The sequence below is a fragment of the Muntiacus reevesi genome, chromosome 5 (genome assembly GCF_963930625.1).
Source record: "Muntiacus reevesi chromosome 5, mMunRee1.1, whole genome shotgun sequence".
Taxonomy (NCBI): domain Eukaryota; kingdom Metazoa; phylum Chordata; class Mammalia; order Artiodactyla; family Cervidae; genus Muntiacus; species Muntiacus reevesi.
The window spans coordinates 40,236,002-40,252,338 of record NC_089253.1 but is presented as its reverse complement, the minus strand read 5'-3'; the positions used below and the strand labels follow the sequence as shown (position 1 = coordinate 40,252,338).

Below are 16,337 nucleotides of genomic sequence, written 5' to 3'. Positions count from 1 at the left end.
AATAGAAAAGAGATTCCAATCACTACATCTAATTACCACGAAGGGTAAACCACTTAACCAAAGAAGTGTCATGGGCTTTTTTTTTTTTTAAACTTGAAACCTGCCTTAAATACCACGAGATATACTCATCAGCGCTGAGGCCACGGAGGTTTATTCTGGCTAGTTAAGAGGCTGCAAAGGTCAGGTGGGCCGCCCACAAGAGGGAGATTCTAGACAGAAGTGGTGGCCCAGGCCCTGTGTCCTCACGTGCTTCTTGGGGCTGGGGGAGGCTGGGTGCCCTGGCGCACCCTTTCTCGTTAGGTTACCTGGCTGGCTTGGGGGGCCTGGACCAGGAGGGGATGGGGTTTCAGAGTGGACCTGGCTTCAGGGCCCCATCCCTGGCCTGGGGGGCCATGAGACAGATGACATTTGGAGGTTTGTTCTTAGAAGGGGCTCTGGAGAGGTGCTGGGACGCTGAGAAAAGATGAGAGGAGGCCCGTGGGGCCTGGCTGGGCTGAGTCTGCACTGTCTCCAGCACTTTAACACCAGCAGGAGGATCCCTGCAGCAAGGACCTGGCTTCCCCTCAGTGTGAGGTGGGGCCCCTGCCCCTTAGTGCAAGAGCTGGGAGGAGGCTGATACGTCCTCAGGCCAGGGTGGGCGCGGGGGGCCTGGGCCTGCTTTACTAAGAGGAGGGTGGTCATCCCTCGGGCCTGGCTTGGAGGGCGCTGCTAGCACAGGCAGGCTCTCAGAGCTGCCGGGTATGCCCGTAGCCTCGCTGTCTAGGGCCTCCTGCGGTTCCCCAAATGCCTTCCCACCCAGCCTCTAAGGGGATGGTCTGACCTCTCACTTGGCTTCGGGAAAGGAGGACATATGAGAGGGAGAACAGGGGACCCGGCACGTTGGTGGCTGGGGTGGGGGTCTGGCAGCGGGGAGGCTGGGACCCAGGGTTCCTGGCACGCTGGCCAGAGACTGGAGCGGTGCCCTTAGGGAGAAGCGGCATTCGGGCAACAGCAGAGACCTTGACCCTCTGACCCCTGGCCAGTGCCCCTTCTCCTCCTGGACACTGCTGGGGGGGGCGCCCCCTGCCCCTCCGTGAGCCGCAGGGAAGGGGAAGGGAGGGCGACCTTCACCCAGATGTGAGATTGACGCTCGGAAGCTTTAGTCTCCTGACTGCATCGTAGGAGAAAACGTTTCAGGTGGGAAAAGGGAAAAAGCCCGAGTCTAGAATGAAACGTGTCGATGACCCTCGGCCTCTCCGTCAAGCTGGGGGTCGAGGATCCCCGCTCTGTGAGACCGCACACCCCGCCCGGCGATGCCGGCGATGAGAGCCGCGCCTCTCGTCCACCTCACTCACGCGGCCGTCGTGTCCTTTCCTTTCAACCCCGGCCTCTTCGCCGAGGGGCCAGCAGCATCTTTTCATGTCGGGCGAGAGGCTGGGCCCCGGGCCTGTCACCACAGCCCTGTGACTGCTGTTTGCCTTCCTCTTCCTGCCTTTGGCTTTTGTCAGAGCAGCCGAGGTCTTTTGAAAATGCCACGGCCAGGGGCTGGACCCCTTCTCATCTTCCCTGCCCTCAGGCCAGCGCCTCTCCTTTTGATATCGCCCTTCCTGGGTGCAGGACAGCTGGCACCTTGACAAACAGTGACCCCCAGCTCCCCGAGTGCTGGAACGCCGTGGACATCAGAACCCCAGGCCCCTCTTCTCTCTTCTTTCCAGATTCACTGTCATTATTTCATCATCGTTTTAATCTCATGGCTCGCCAAACAGCGCTGTCAGTTGATGAATGATGGCAGCATTGATTCCAGAGAGAGGAAAAAAAAAACCTCTTCTGAGGGCTCTGGTCAGTACCCTTTTGGAGGCTGGCATTTTTAGAGAGATCTGGCCTTCCTTCTCCAGAGCAGATACCCAGGGGTGGGCACGGCTGAGTGTGTTGTATATTCTTGGTGGGGGCGGGGCGGGTTCGGTTGCTGTCTCATAGGGCTTTTCTGAGAATTGTCATGTCTTTTTCTGGGCTTTGTTTGAGCAGCCATGGAAACCATTAGGTCTAATCAGCTGATATTTAAAAAAAAAAAAAGTCCCTGCACCAATTACCTGTCTTGGAGGAAGCGCATTGAACACAAAGTAGCTCTTGATATGCCTGCATCGGAGGTGTAGGGGGAGAGAGATGAGGACGCCGGCGGTCAAAGAAAGCTCTTCTCGACCTCAGAAAGGAGCTTGGCCCAGCCCCGGCCACCCTGAGATAGGACTGAGCTGAAAACACCGCTTGCCCAGGGCCTCTGCAGCCACCCGGCCAGGACAGACATGCCTCTGCCTTTAGGAACGGCACTGTCCCCCACCCTGCTCCCGTCCCCAGCACAGTCTACTTACTCAGTGGTTTCTAGGAGAAAGCAACATCTTCGCGACTCTACTGTCTCAGGACATTGCACGAACTGACCCGAGCAGAACTGTAAGGACTGAATATGTGACTCTGTCTGCCCGTCTGTATATAGAGACACCCCATCAAGATAGACAGACGGGTCGGGAGACGCACCTCCAGGTGGCTGTGGAGAGCCACAGCTTCCATGGCGCTCCCGCGATCCTATGCTGCGTGGAACTGAGGAGCACTCCAGTATAGGAAAAAGGAAGTTTGCTTTTTAATCGACTACACCGTGGTTCAGAGAGTGCCATGAAAGACGCACTCTTTTCTGCCCATCTGTAAGGGAAAATGGCATGGAAGGAGCCAGGGAAGAGATTTCGGGACAATATCTCCACAGCAAAAGATCCTTTTCTTCCCCTCTCCTTTGTGAGAAGCCCAAAAACCTTCCATCATGTCCTCTCCAGCGAGCAGCCGGCCGCGAGGGCTGTGTGCAGGGCTTCCTGCCTGGCGGCTTCTGAAACGGCTCCTCTGTGATGGCCCTGCGCCGAGTGTGAGACGCACAGGTAGTCTTTTCCAGCTCAGGGGAAAAAAAAAAAGCCCTGACCCAGCCCTTCCTGCCATATTCTTTTTAGTCTTTCCCTCCCCACCTGGCATAATTTGGTATAAATTATGTCTTCAGCAACGTCAAACCTCCCTCCTGCCTTCTATTCTTTAAAAAAAAAAAAAATTTTTTTTTCCCCCACCGTTGTGTCCTACGAAACTGTCTACCCTCCCCAAACTCTGCTTTCCTCCGGGAAAGTCAGCGTGGAGTTTCTTTGCCTTGTTCCCGTTGGATGGCAGCCAGCTGGTCACAGCCCCCCGCGGAGGCCGCGCCGGGAGGCAGGGGAGGGGCGCTGCCTCAGGTGTAGGAGTAGTCTATGTCGGGGATGCCCCCGTCACGATAGCCCCGCGTGGTGCCGTAGCCGATGGTGTGTGTGCCCTTGCAGAGACTGCTGCCGTTGGAGGGGAAAATGGTATGGACCACGTACTCCTCTTTGGCGCGGTAAGGGTTGATGGGCAGCATCTGCAGCCCGGGGCCGCGGATCTCCAAGATGGAGTTATCCTTCTTGGTCCCCGACTCCAGATAGTCGTCCTTTTTCCGGCTGCCCCGGTTGTAGGCCCGCTCCCGGGTCAGCAGCTCGCTGGCCCGGTTCACATACCAGCAGATGGCCCCGAGGACCAGGAAGAGGAAGACGAGGGCCACGGCGCCACCGATGATGCCCGCCAGGGGCAGGCCCGCCATGGGGTCGGCGTTCTGCTCCTGGTTGAGGGTGGTGGTGGGGCCGGAGCTGTCGGCCGTCTCTGCCTTGGCGCACACAGGCGTCTCGTCGGCCACATAGGCGTTGCCGCTCTCCATGGTGACCATGCAGATGATGTAGGTGGACTTGGGCTCCAGGGCCGTCAGCAGGTACTCTGTCTTGTCGCCCTGCACCAGGGTCTCTGTGATGGAGCCCACGGCCGGGCTGTGACCCAGGCGCAGCCAGCTGAGCCGGAAGGAGGAGGCGGGCAGCGTGGCCTTCCACGTGATGCGGATGGAGTCCGCCGTCAGGGGCTTCACGTGGATGGCCAGGGTCTTGGCGCTATCGCCCGTGGCCATGGGGTAGTCGAGGCTGGAGTCAGGGAGGCGCAGCCCCGGCCTCTTGGCCTTGAGGGTGAAGAGAGAGCCCTGGGGCGTGGTGACAGAGGCGTGGTCACTGGCATGCGTGGTCTTGGCGGCGGCGTTGACTGCGCCGCCCTGCGCTCCCGCCTCGAAGCACTCATCCATCTCGCTGGTGATGTCCTTGATGGCCATGCCCCGGACCTTCTCGGGGCCCTGGCACATGAGACCGCGCACGTTGACCACAGCCGCCCGCGCCTTCACCCAGTCCCGCAGCCAAAGGAGGTTGCAGCCACAGAACCAAGGGTTGTTCCGGAGCAGCAACTGGGCTAGGTTCTCCAGGTCGTCGAACAGGCCACGGGGCAGCGTGGTCAGGTTGTTGTTGGACAGGTCCAGGCGCTCCAGCTCGCGCATCTTGGCCAGCGTGTTGTAGGGCACGTGGCTGATGGCGTTGTCCTGCAGGTAGAGCTTCTGCAGGCGGGCGCTGGGCAGGTTGAGGGGCGGGGCAGCCAGCGAGTTGCGCACCAGCGAAAGCTCAGTCAGGTTCTGCAGGCGGCTGAAGGTGTCATCGGCGATGCGCTGGTTGGCCAGCAGGTTGCCGTCCAGCACAAGGCGCCGCAGGCTGCTGAGGCCCTTGAAGGCGTGCAGCGGGATGGTGGAGATGCGGTTGTCGTCCAGCCGCAGCTCCTCCAGCGTGCGGGGCAGCCCCGAGGGAATGCTGCTCAGGTGGTTCCTGCTCAGGAAGAGCAGCTTGAGCTGCTTGCTGTCGGCGAAGGCGTCCTCCTCGATGCTGACGGTGGACACGGAGTTGTCGTCCAGGTGCAGCTTCTCCAGCAGCGGGATGCGGGCCAGCGAGTCCCGGGCGATGGTGCGCACGTTGTTGTCCTGCAGGTGCAGCTCCCGCAGGGAGCGGGGCAGGTTGACGGGGAACTCGTCCAGGTCGTTCTCGTACAGGTAGATGACCTGCACGTTGACCTTGGTCTTGAGGTCCTGGGGGATGCCGGCGTTGTTGATCTGGTTGTTCTGCAGGTAGAGGGTGGTAGCGTCATCAGGGATGTCGGCGGGGATGGACGTGAGCCCCCGGTCATTGCAGTAGATGAAGCCGTTGTCGCAGCGGCACACGGAGGGGCACGTGGTGCTGTCGATGACCTCCGTCAGGAAGGCGATGAGCCCGTAGCAGAGGAAAAGCCAGTCCCGCAGGTCCATGGTGGCTGTGGTCATCACGACGGTGGCCGTGACGGTGGCAGTGGCAGCAGCGGTGGGGTGTGCCACCACCATGGTGGACGGCTGGCGGAGCTGGGCCCCCCCCCCCACCGACTTGCAGCCTCTACACCTGCAAGGAGCACAAGACAAGTGCAGTGAGAGCGGGTCCGATGCCCACCCAGCCTGCCCTGGAGGCGCGGCTGCAGGGCAGAGGTCAGGCCTCGAGGTGCACGCCCCCTGGCCCTTCTGAACGCCAAGTTTGCCTATCGGGTGCTCGCTCGGGCTGTGGTCAGCCTCTAAGGACATCTGGCTAATGTCCTCTCAGAAATGCTGCCTGTGAAGGAGACAGAGGTGGCCTTGGCTTTGGCCTTCCTGGACTCTGACCCTGGGCCACGCACGAGGTTAATTTAGTGGGAGCCAGGCTGCAGGTTTGATCTTTTCTTTCAAGATCCCCACACTCAGCCCATCTTTATGGCTGATGCTGAAAGGCTGGTCGGTGTCAGTGGGATGGCTTTAGAGCCCCCATTTCTCATGGAACGGGGAACCCACATCCCTCTCTGGCTCGGAACCCGGCTCTGAAGGGAAAGTTTATTTCCGCAAGGCCTGTGAGCTCAAAGTGGGGGCAGGGGGGCGTCACTAGAACCTGCAAAAAGAATCTGCCAGCGTCGTCACTGGCGAGCAGGGGAAAGTGAGGAGCTTCATCGTCTGGTGTTAAAACAACATGTCCTGTTTGTCACTTGTGCATCTTATAGACAGAAGAACGGGTGTCAACAGAACCGCCTTCTCGTGTATTTACAGAAATACCTTTCTAGCAGAGGTGCCCTCCCTACCGCGTTCCATGTAATGTGAGAAGTTATTCCTCACTTTGCCCCCTTCCCAAATCACAAAACTTTCAGCTCTTTTGAAAAATATATATATCTGTTTTCTTGCATCTAAAGTCAGGAAACACAATAAGGGGAGGGAGGGGTCCACACTCCGAGGGAACTGTCTGCAAGGTGTAATTTCAGTTTTCACAAATGGAAAAATTGCAGTGTAGATTTTTTTTCTCATATTACTTTAGTGTTCATGGTGGTAAAAAATCAATTAAAGAGAAATTATCTTTCAACCTCAGTGGGGAAGGTGTGTTTGTGCAGCCAGCAAAGATCTGCTTTATAACTCCAGGTTCATGGGAGCTTTTCAGTGTGAGACACGATGGCCTCGAGCGGTCTGAGCCAAGGCCGCAGCCTGGGGGGGGGGGGGTGGCCCTGGAATGCAGAGCAGGATCAGGACCCACTCACTGAATGAGACGGTGTGGACCTCACTCCCACGCCCCAGGGACCCCGAGTCTCCATTTCTCAACTGTGGCGCATCCTTCTCGCTTCTGTTCTTCTCCGTTCCTCTCTGTCCAGGAAACTGCACGTCACCCTTCGGGACCATGCTTAAATGTCTCCGCCTCTGTGAGGTCTTCCTGATGCCATATAGAGCTTTCCTCTGCTCCATCCATCCATCTGTCCATCCATCCATCCACCCACCTATTCACTCATCCATCTATCCATGTTCTTGAGCAAACTCTGGGATATAGTGGAGAGCAGGGAAGCCTGGTGTGCTGCAGCCCATGGGTCACAAAGAGTCAGACACAGCTTAGTGACTGAACAACAATTATCCATGTACCCATCTGTACATCCATCCATCCACTCATCTATTTATCATCTATCTATCATCCATCCATCTACATCTATCTACCACTCACCTATCCATCCATCTACCCACCCACTCAGCCAGCCATCCATCCATCCATCCATCCATCCACCCACCCCCTCAGCCATCCATCCATGTATCTGTCCATCCAGCCATTCAACATACCTTTACTGAGCACCTACTATGTGCCAACCCCTGTTCTAGCCACTTGAGATTCTATTCTAGTTGGAGAGTAGCTCACATTATAATAAAGCTCATCTAGAATTGTATGAATATTTAAGTCATTTAATCTTCCCAGCAAATGTCAGGTCAGGGCCCTGGTTATTCCCATTTAACAGATGGAAACACTGAGGTCTGGAGATGTAAGTTAAGTAGGGCCACTCGAGGAGTGGTGAGGAAGAGCCTAGGGCAGGATCCTGACCACTTGACTTGTGGTGCTCCACCTGGTGCCAGTCTCTGTGGGCTGCAGGTCAGGATCTACGGTGACCAGTGTTTTAAGGTCCCCCAGTGAATTTCAGGTGCTCAAGGGCAGAGACTGTGGGCTGTGTAGGCCTGGTGTGACTTGGCACCTATGACCACCCAAGGACAGAGGGAGCCGGCCGAAATGCTGAGAAAGGCAGGAATGCCTGTGCCCCGCTCGCTGCTGCCCCCTCAACGCATGCCCCGTTTGCATTAGAGAGGCTTTGCCTAGGCTGCCGGCAGCTCCCAGGCCTTCTGGAGGGAGCTCGGACTTTGCCCGTGGCTAATGCACTAACTCTACTCGGCTTGCTAGCGGAATGAAGCTTTGTCCATGAGGTGGACCCAGGGCAAGGTGAGGGCCCGCTGAGGACACCCAGCTGGAAGCACGTGAGAGTGGGGGAGGGTGCCTGAGGTCTGCGCATGGAGTCAGAAGGGGATGAGGTCCTGAGGGCGGAAGGGGGACTGGCGAGACTGACTGAGGCCCTGGGCCTCTTCCATGCCGCCCCGCTGGCCTGAGGGGCTGAGGACATTTGCCTGCTCACTCTTGATGCTCCTGTGGAGGTTGCCCCTGGTCTGTGGGTCCTGACCACACTCATGCCCCTGCCCCTAGGCATTTGGAGGTGGTCTGTGCTCTCGGCCCTCGGTGAGTTTGGACAGGGCTAACCCAGGTCCTGCCTGACCCCTCACAGGCACATGTTTGGACCCGCGCCCACCTGTCACATACACACAAGTCCTTGGTCCCGCTTTACAGCTGAGCAGACAGGCTGAGGCCCAGAGAAGTGAGGGACCCATCCAAGGTCACAGCCAGCCCAGGTTTCCAGCTGCACCTCTGTCCCCTTCTCGGCGTGGGGCCAGAGCCGTGAAGGTCATGGAGCCTGGAAGTTGTCTCAAGAGGCAGGTCCAAGGTAGGTGCTGGGGACAGGAAGGCTCAGGCCTGCTCAAGGCTACCTTGCCTCAGTCTCAGCGGTCAGTCTGAGCCCAGGTCCCCAGCATCTGGCCAGCAGCTGCGCACCCTCCCTGACCTGTGAGCTGCTGAGTTCTGGCACTCAGGAATGCTGGTGGCCCCGGTGCTCAGGGATTCCGGAGCAGTGCCCTGAGCAGGGAGCAGACTTGTTAAAGCCAAGGCCAGACCGCTTTCTCTGGCATGAACATCAGTTCCCCTGCCCACTCAGCTCATGGCCACAGCCCTCAGCCTCCAGAGGCCCCGGTATCATAATAGAGTCTAAATTGCACCTTTCAGGGATGTCTGATGGATAACCAAGAAGCATTTGGGAGGCAGGGACCCAAGGCCTTTCTGTTTCCCTGTCTTCAGGCCTCATCCATCTTGGCCGAGTCTCCCAGCCGCCCCCTTCCCCCAAGGCCTCCCGATGCTGAGCCCTCTGGCTCCAGGAAGGCACGGTGAGACCTGGGAGGGGGAGGAAGATGCCTTGCCCGAGGAGCCCTTTAATCGCTCGGGTGCCACGAGGACTCTTTCTTCCCTTGTTCTGTGTCTGACGGTTTATGTGGCCATCAAATTAAACCCGGTAGATCACCCATCTTTTACGGGGGTCACTTGTCATCGTTGCGAGAATCTCGCAGACTTCAGCGTGGTGTGAGTTACGACCTGCCAGCCCCATGACTGACAGCAGGATCCTTGGCGTGCAATGGAGGTGGGGGAGGGGAGCAGTGGGACGGCTCCGACTAGGGGTATCCAGACCTCCGCTAGCCCAGGGGTGACCTGGGGCTTCATTCTCGGCATCCTCCCATCAGTTGCTAGCGCCTGCCGTCCCGGACAGAGAAACCTCGGCTCGAGTGCTGCCTCTGCCACTTGCAGGCTGTGAGATCTTGAGCAAGTTACCTGCCCTCTATAAGCTTTAGCTTCCACATCTATAAATGGGGTCAGGTTCCTCTTACACGGGGGCTCACTAGTGAGCATTCAGTGAGGCAGTATATGCAAAGTACCCCCTCGGATGTGCAGCCTGTGTGTCCCGATGCCTGAAGTTTAAAAGCTGCCAAGAGTGTGAGCAAACTCCGGGAGATGCGGAGAGACAGGGAAGCCTGGCATGCCGCAGTCCGTGGAGTGGCAGCTGTTGTTCAGACACCACCTAGCGACTGAACAACAACAATAATTCTCTGCCTGCCCCAGGCACACTGGTGTAGCCTCTGTGTCTGTCTCTTTCCTCTGCGATCCCAAGGCCCCTTCTTCAGTCCCCCTGCCCCTGCCGGGCTCCAAGGTAGACTGGGAGCAGGTAGGCCAAGCTGCTTCCTGACACAGGCTTCCTGTCTGCTGCCGTGATGCTGGGTCTCCCAGACTCACACTGTGCAGCCTCAGCCCTGCCTTCCCACCCCGCAAGCTGGAGCGGAAGCACTGACTCCAAGCCTGCTCTCTCCCCCTTGTGCTGCCTCTGGGCCTTTGCACATGCTGTTCCTGCTTCTTAAACACCAGCACACCTCCCCCACTCAGGCCTCGCCAGGTCAGCTTCCGCTCACCCCCATCCCCAGGCCTCGGCTTGGAAACCCGCTGCGTTAAGCCTCCCCTGAGTTGTGTCTGGCCCTGCCTCCCATACCCACTTGACCAGTGGTGCAGAGTAACATCTGTAAACACCTGCCACGTGGATGGAGGCGCCTCCCAGGTGGAGACCCCTGGGTTCTTGGTGCTCTGCCCTGTTGTGTTTCCCAAACCTCATGAAACCTGGGCTGCCAGAGGCCCAGGACCCTCTAGGGGGTCTTCCTGGGGACACAGTGTGAAGGCAGCATGTGGGCAGGGGAGCTGCAGGACCCCAGGCCCGGCACAGGCCCTGGCATGCTGGATGGGAGACGGCACCTGGGTTCCTGGCAGGGGACACAGTTAGACATGAGCACATTCGGGGACTGAGCAGCGGGGGGTCATTTCTGGAGGGAGCTGGGGGTCCCAGGCGGGAGCGGTAACTCTGGATAGGAAGCCCCCTGCCTCCCAGCCTGGCGTTCTTTCCTGTTCACCAGTGAAGACAGTCCACATGGGCACGTCCTGAGGCTGGGTCTGCCACAGTGCCAGGCTCAGTCTCCCTCCCCACTTCAGGAAGCAGAGAGTTCCAGGTGGCCCTGACCCCAAGAAGGAGGTGTGTGGACAAGAGACCAGGAGGGGACGCCAGGGCCAGGTTGCAGTCTGACCTTGGACCTCAGCTGTGTGATCTGCAGCAATGCTCTATGGGCCTCCGGTGCTGAGAACCCCGCCCTCTGGGAAGATGACAAGGGAGGGCTTGTGTGGAGGGCCCGGCACAGGCCCGGAGGGTTTGGAAAGAAGGGCCGCCCCATCCTGGCTCTGGGAGGGACCCCACAGTCCTCCTATGACTACTTAGGGTGTTTGCCTCCAGTCTTGGCTGAGCTTCAGAGAGATGGAGGGCAGACCCTGGGGTGGGAGGCAAGGGGGCCACAGCTCAGACAGAAGGAAGCCCCTCACCCTCCCACTTCATGTGCCCCCTCCCAGCCCCTCCCTTCAGCAAGAATAATTCACCATGTTTTCCCTAAACCTTGCCAGGCCCTCGGGTCCTTACTGGCAGAGCAGGGCCCGAGGCAGGAGGAGGTGGGCAGGGCAGACTGGGAGTGGAAGCAGTTTCTCAGCTCCAGGAGGACCCCTGCCCCGCAGGAAGCAGTGACCTCCCCGCTGGGGAGGCTCCCTACCAGAGCAGCGTCACCCCCGTACCTGTGATGCGTCCTCAGCAAACCTTAGTATAAATTAACGAGGGATCCTGCATTTTTCTACCCCCCTCTCTGGGCTCAGCTGCAAGCATCATGGAGGAAGGAGGGCCTAGAGGCAGGGGGGCCACCCTCTCCCTGAGGAGGCCCTGCCTGGGCTCAGTCAGGCCCCACAGGCCTTGGGTCTCAGGCCTTCATCTGTAAAATGGGACCACAAACTGCCCTGGGTTCTTGTGAGGATAAACTACTGAACCAGAGGGCCTGCCCTGGATGGAGGACACGTGAAGTGTGGGCAGAAGGGGAACTCGGGACTGTTCCAAGCCCACCCTTGTGCACAAAGAGCACCAGGGCCACTCCTGCTCAGGCCGGTCTAGGCCCACCTGGGGCCCCTTCTTCAGGCAGGGGGCTGGAACCCACGACCTCCAGGCCCTTCCGACCCTGCATGGCACAACTTTGCCCCTGACCTCGGCTAACGGTGCCAGCTGAGAACCTGTAATGTGTGGGGGGAAGGGGTGGGATTCTTTTAAAACCTAAAGTTAATTATTTTTCTAATTTCATGCTACATGCATTATGCATCAGTTGTTATCATTGACGGTGATTACCGACAGGTATGCAAATCCACTCAAAATGTACCTCGAGTTCACCTCGCCGCGTGGGCCGATGGGGCGGTGCGGGGCGGCGCGGTGTCCTGAACTTCAGAGAATACAAACCGCTTTAAAAAACAAGACTTTAAAATTGTGTCTTAGGAGGTTAATTATATTGATAACAGTATTCGATATTAAACTATTCAGGGCCAGGAGGGGGTGGGGGATGAAAGGAGACACGTGTAATTTTGTTTCTTTCTTTCTCTGCATTATTTAATAAGATGTTCCTGCACCTAATATTTCTGTCTGTCTGTGTGCATTTTTAGTAAAACCGCTTAGACTGAGGCATAATTCCTTGGGGAAGGAAAAAAGGAAAGGTCAGGGGATTTTTAGAAGGTAGGAAAGGGGTCTGAAGCCTGTCCTTCTGGGAGGTGAGGGGCAGCCCAGAGAACAGGGCAGGGGCCCTAGGTCTGCACTGCTGAGTTTCTCAGCAGCCAGTGGGATCCTGACAGCCAGGGGCCGGGAAAGGAGCTGGATGACCTGGGAAGACTGGGAAGGGTGATGTTTACTGATAATAAGGCAGAGGCTTGGGTGGGGATGGGGCCTCCCCTAGGAGGTGGGTGGGATCCCCCACATGTAGGCTCTGTTCTCAGGGAGATCCCTCCCCTGCCCCACTCGTTTGCCACAAGTAGACCATCAACCCCTCCCACTATGGCGTAAATTCCTAAGTCAGGATATGTTCCATCTTGTCCATTGGCCTAGTGAGTATACAGCCTGGCGCTGGAGTGTTCATAAACACCTGTTCAATGAATGAATGGGGATGCCAAAGGGAAGCCCCAGAATCTGAAATGCAGGATAGGGCAGTGGGAGAGATGGGAGAGGCTAGCCCACTGTCAGTCCCCCAACCCTGGGAGGTAATAATGGACAGATGCTCTCACCCCAGCTTCCCAGGTGGTACTAGGGGTAAAGAACCCGCCTGCCAATGCAGGAGACATAAGAGACGCGGGCTCCATCCCTGGGACAGGAAGATTCCCTGGCGGAGGGCATGGCAACTCACTCCAGTATTCTTTCCTAGAGAATCCCATGGACAGAGGAGCCTGGTGGGCTGCAGTCTATAGGGCCACAAAGAGGTAGACACGACGGAAGTGACTTAGCACACCCTCACCACAGCCGCCCAGAGGGGCAAAGGGGCGGGTCCAGCTGTGCAGTAGGTGGTGGAAGAGCTGGACACAAACTCAGGGCTTCCTTTCCCAGGTGTCTTACCTGCCCCTTTCAGCCGCCCAGTGCGGCCACCCTAGGCCGAGGAGGCAAGCCTAGGGAAAAATCCCTGGATGTGTCCTCCCGTCTCCTCTGACATGAGGTGGCACCCTGGGCCTGTCCGGCTGCAGGTTTGCTTTCAGGTGTAGAGGCTGGCCCCACTTTCTTAGAGATGCGCCCCCCACGCCTACAGATGTACACAAGGGTGGAACTCACCCTCAGGACTCTGGATTCGGGGAGGTAGAGAACCTTGGAAAAACTGAGTCCCAGAGAGGAGGAGGGGTGGCTCCAGGGCAGAGAGAACCCTCTAGCAACCGTGGACAGCCTTCTCCATTGCCTATAAACCTCTGGCTCGGACATGGAACTCTCAAGCCCATTGTGTTCGCATGGAATGGATGATGGTGGACAGTGCTCAAGCAGGGCCTAATGGGGGCTGCCTTCCGCACTAGGGCCACCCCTCTAGCCCTCTGGGATCAGGCCCATGGGTAGCAGTAGCTGGCAAAGCCTTGCACAAACTACTCTTCCTTCCAGCTTGTCACAGCCCTGTGGAGTCTGTGGCCTCACTGCACAAAGGAGAGCACGCTCAGGGAGGGGAAGAGACATCCCCAAGGTCACACTGCTCCCAGCTCCAACCAACCTCTGTCTGGCCCCACAGCCCAGTAGGTTGGTCTTTGCTGTCCTGTCGTGGGATGGAGCAAAGCTCAGCAGAGGCGGAGCCCAGCTCAGAGGAGATGGGGTACAGGCCTGCTGCTGCCCGCCTCTGGCTTGGCCTCGGCCCCAGGAACTACCCCCTGGTCTCTCCTAGGGGATGGGAGGCAAATAGGGACCAGTGATGGGGCAGTGAGTTGTGATGGGGGACAGGAGGCCGGCTGGGCAGGGGCCGAGCTCAGGCTCCAGCGAGCTCACGACGCCTTGCGCCCTGCTGCCGGGCTGGCGTGCCTTTATAATAAATAACAGCAAATAACCGATCCGCAGGGCATCTTTCACGCTGGTGGCTAATAACACGGCTATTAATGCCCCCGCAGACGGCGTGCGCACGGAGCGGCGCTGACGAATGTCCCCGGCCCCGGCGCGGTCATAAATCAGCCCCTCTCCTGGGGAAGAGCGCGGGGAAGTGTCATTTTCCATCTTGGTAATGAATTGGGGCTTCCCTGCCCTGCCCAGGGTGCTGCGCTGAGAGAGGTTGCCTGGGATTTGTGTTTGGGGAGGCAAGAACCCGCCCCTGGGCCTCTGAGAAGCCAGAAGGAGTGGGCCCCGCCCCCTATGCTTCCCGGCCAAACTGGGGCCGCCAGGGAGCGATGCTCACCGTCTGCTGTGTGACCTTAGGGCACTGACTCCTGTCTCTGGGCCGCGTCAAGCCTCTCTCACCAACAAAAGGGCTCAAACTAGAGGCCAGAGCAGAGGATGCCTAAGGGCCAGCAGGTGCAGAACCCTGGGTCAACCCCCCCCGGGGCCTCTTGGCCAGGGCAGGGCAAGGCCTGGATGGAGGGGACTTGGGGACCCTCTCCAGTTGGAGGGCAGCAGGTGCCATGGCCCGCGGCTAGGTCACCAAAACCCCAGCCTCTCCAAGGCCTCACAGCCACCCCCTCTGATCAGAACTCAGAAGGGTTCAAAGCGGGGCCTCTCCCCAGGGGCAGGCGTTCACTCCAGGAGAGGTCACTGCCTTACACCCTGGACCCACCTGCCCTGGGGCAGAACCCCAACACAGGGGCCACCAGCGAGCCAGTGACCGCTGCCCCGGCAAGCGGGTGCCACGAGTTGCTTCAGCTGCACGTGCGGGGTGGGTGGAGTGGAACTTCAGACCCCCGACCCAGCCCGAAGAGGACAGGCCCCAGTCGGCTGGTGCCCTCTCCGGCACAAGGACCCCCTGGGCCTTCCTGGGCCCCCGGAGCCCATCTGCACCCGCCTTACCTCCTTCGCTGCAGCCTGGGAGCCCGCCGCCCTGGATGCTGCGTTTCCGTCAAGGTGGGCCTGGGCCACGCTTACATCCCAGCCCACCAGCCTTGGCACCCGTGGTGCGGGTCACAGGCCTGGGGTGTTGGGTGGTGCTGGGGGGCGCCCGGGGCTCAGGGAGGAGACCCTGCACTTCGCTCTGCCGGGCTCCTCACATTCAGATGTGGCCGCGAGTCGGGAGCAGCGTCTCGTCACACCCCAGGCCGCAGACACTGCCGGCTTCTCCTCCTGGAGTGAGGGGCTCGGGCGAGGGGCCTGCGGGGGCGCCCCCCGCAGTCCCGGGGCTCCCGTGTGCGGCCTGAGGGTGTTCCGGGCCCCTGCTCCCCAGGCATGCCCTAGGGCCCGGCGCCCGTCCCAGGGAGGGTGGCCTCGCTGCCCCCTTTCAACTTTCGCCCTTTTGTCTGTTGGCTGCCACCTCTTCTGAAAGGCTTCTGCGTGGCTTTTACCCCTTTTTCTTAACCAAGTTTTTTTTTTTTTAATCCCTTTAAGTCACTTGGCAGAATGGGCTGTGGTGCAGAGAGCGTTCTTGCGTGACAGAGCTGAGAGGGAGCCACTCTCCAAAGGATCGGTGTTGCTGCCACTCAGGCTGTGTCTCCGGGGGGAAAGGAGGGGGTCCATTACCCCGCTGAGGAGTTCAGATGTTCACCGCGGGGCTGCAGCTGCTGACATGCACCGCTGAGCTGTCAGGCCTCACATGCCCCCTCTCTGGGAAGAGGTTTGGTGGGGGGCTGGGGGGCCACTCAGTCCTGCTTGGCCGCTCCTGTTTGTAGAAAGGTTTCCTTGCTTGGGAGGTGCGGGGACGGGTTATTCCTGCTTTCAGCCCCTTCTCAGATGTCCACCAGGGAGTCCTCCTCACCCACTCCCTGCCTCCTCACCTGCCAAAAGACAATGCACGTGATTAAGCCCAGGGAAATTGGGAAATGCACAGGGACAGGCCGCCACTCCCCCCAGCCCTCCGGAGTCTGTTTTCTTGAACGCCACCTTCCCGTGATTCGTGATCCGGGAGAAGGCTGGGATTATTCTCTGCCATCTCCCTTCTCTTTTCAAACCCAGATAACAAACAGCTGGCCGCGCAGAGCACCCTTCCTGGCAGTTCCCTGGCTTTCCCTTTTCCTGGGGGGAGCCGGGGTGGGAGGACTAGGAAGAGAAAAAATGAGGTTCCGTGAGCTCCTGGCCATGCAGGGGCCATCCGCCTGGCCCAGCGCTGGCTCTGCTTCCCCCAGCACCTGCTCCTCTTGCTAAATGTCATTCAGAGGATCCAACTGGGCCTTCACGGCCTCGGCTTCCAGAACAAGCGCTGCGTTTCCCCGCCGTGGAAAGCGGGAGCGTCACGGAACTAGAAGAGCCGGCCTCCTGGCCTCCCTCTGAGGCCGGCTCCGTGCTGCACACCCAGCTGCCCTCCGCGGCTGCCTTCCCCTTCCATGGAGAACTGGGGGCAGGGCCGGCTGCTCCCCCAGATCCCAAACGACCCCGAGCTGACCGGATCGCCTCTCATTAGCGTGGTGTGCTGAAGGCCCACGCTGCCCCGGTGTCCGTATTCCCCCTGCAGGAGCCCCTCTTTGGAAGAGGGCTTTTATTAC

The 16,337-nt window shown here is 58.9% G+C and overlaps 2 protein-coding genes across 2 annotated transcripts in view; one reads left to right on the top strand and one right to left on the bottom strand.

Moving 5' to 3' along the window:
* The window catches only part of MACROD1 (mono-ADP ribosylhydrolase 1), a 152,592-nt gene that overhangs the window by 38,782 nt on the left and 97,473 nt on the right, over positions 1 to 16,337 (top strand). The gene's annotated exons all lie outside the window — the stretch shown is intronic.
* FLRT1 (fibronectin leucine rich transmembrane protein 1) lies at positions 3,205 to 5,248 on the bottom strand. Its single transcript, XM_065937636.1, has one exon. It carries the CDS (start codon positions 5,246 to 5,248, stop codon positions 3,233 to 3,235), a length of 2,016 nt encoding a protein of 671 aa, XP_065793708.1. The 3' UTR covers positions 3,205 to 3,232.

Bases quoted from the DNA above. Each gene is read 5' to 3' on its own strand.
- FLRT1 (XM_065937636.1), bottom strand. From the start codon at position 5,248: ATGGTGGTGGCACACCCCACCGCTGCTGCCACTGCCACCGTCACGGCC.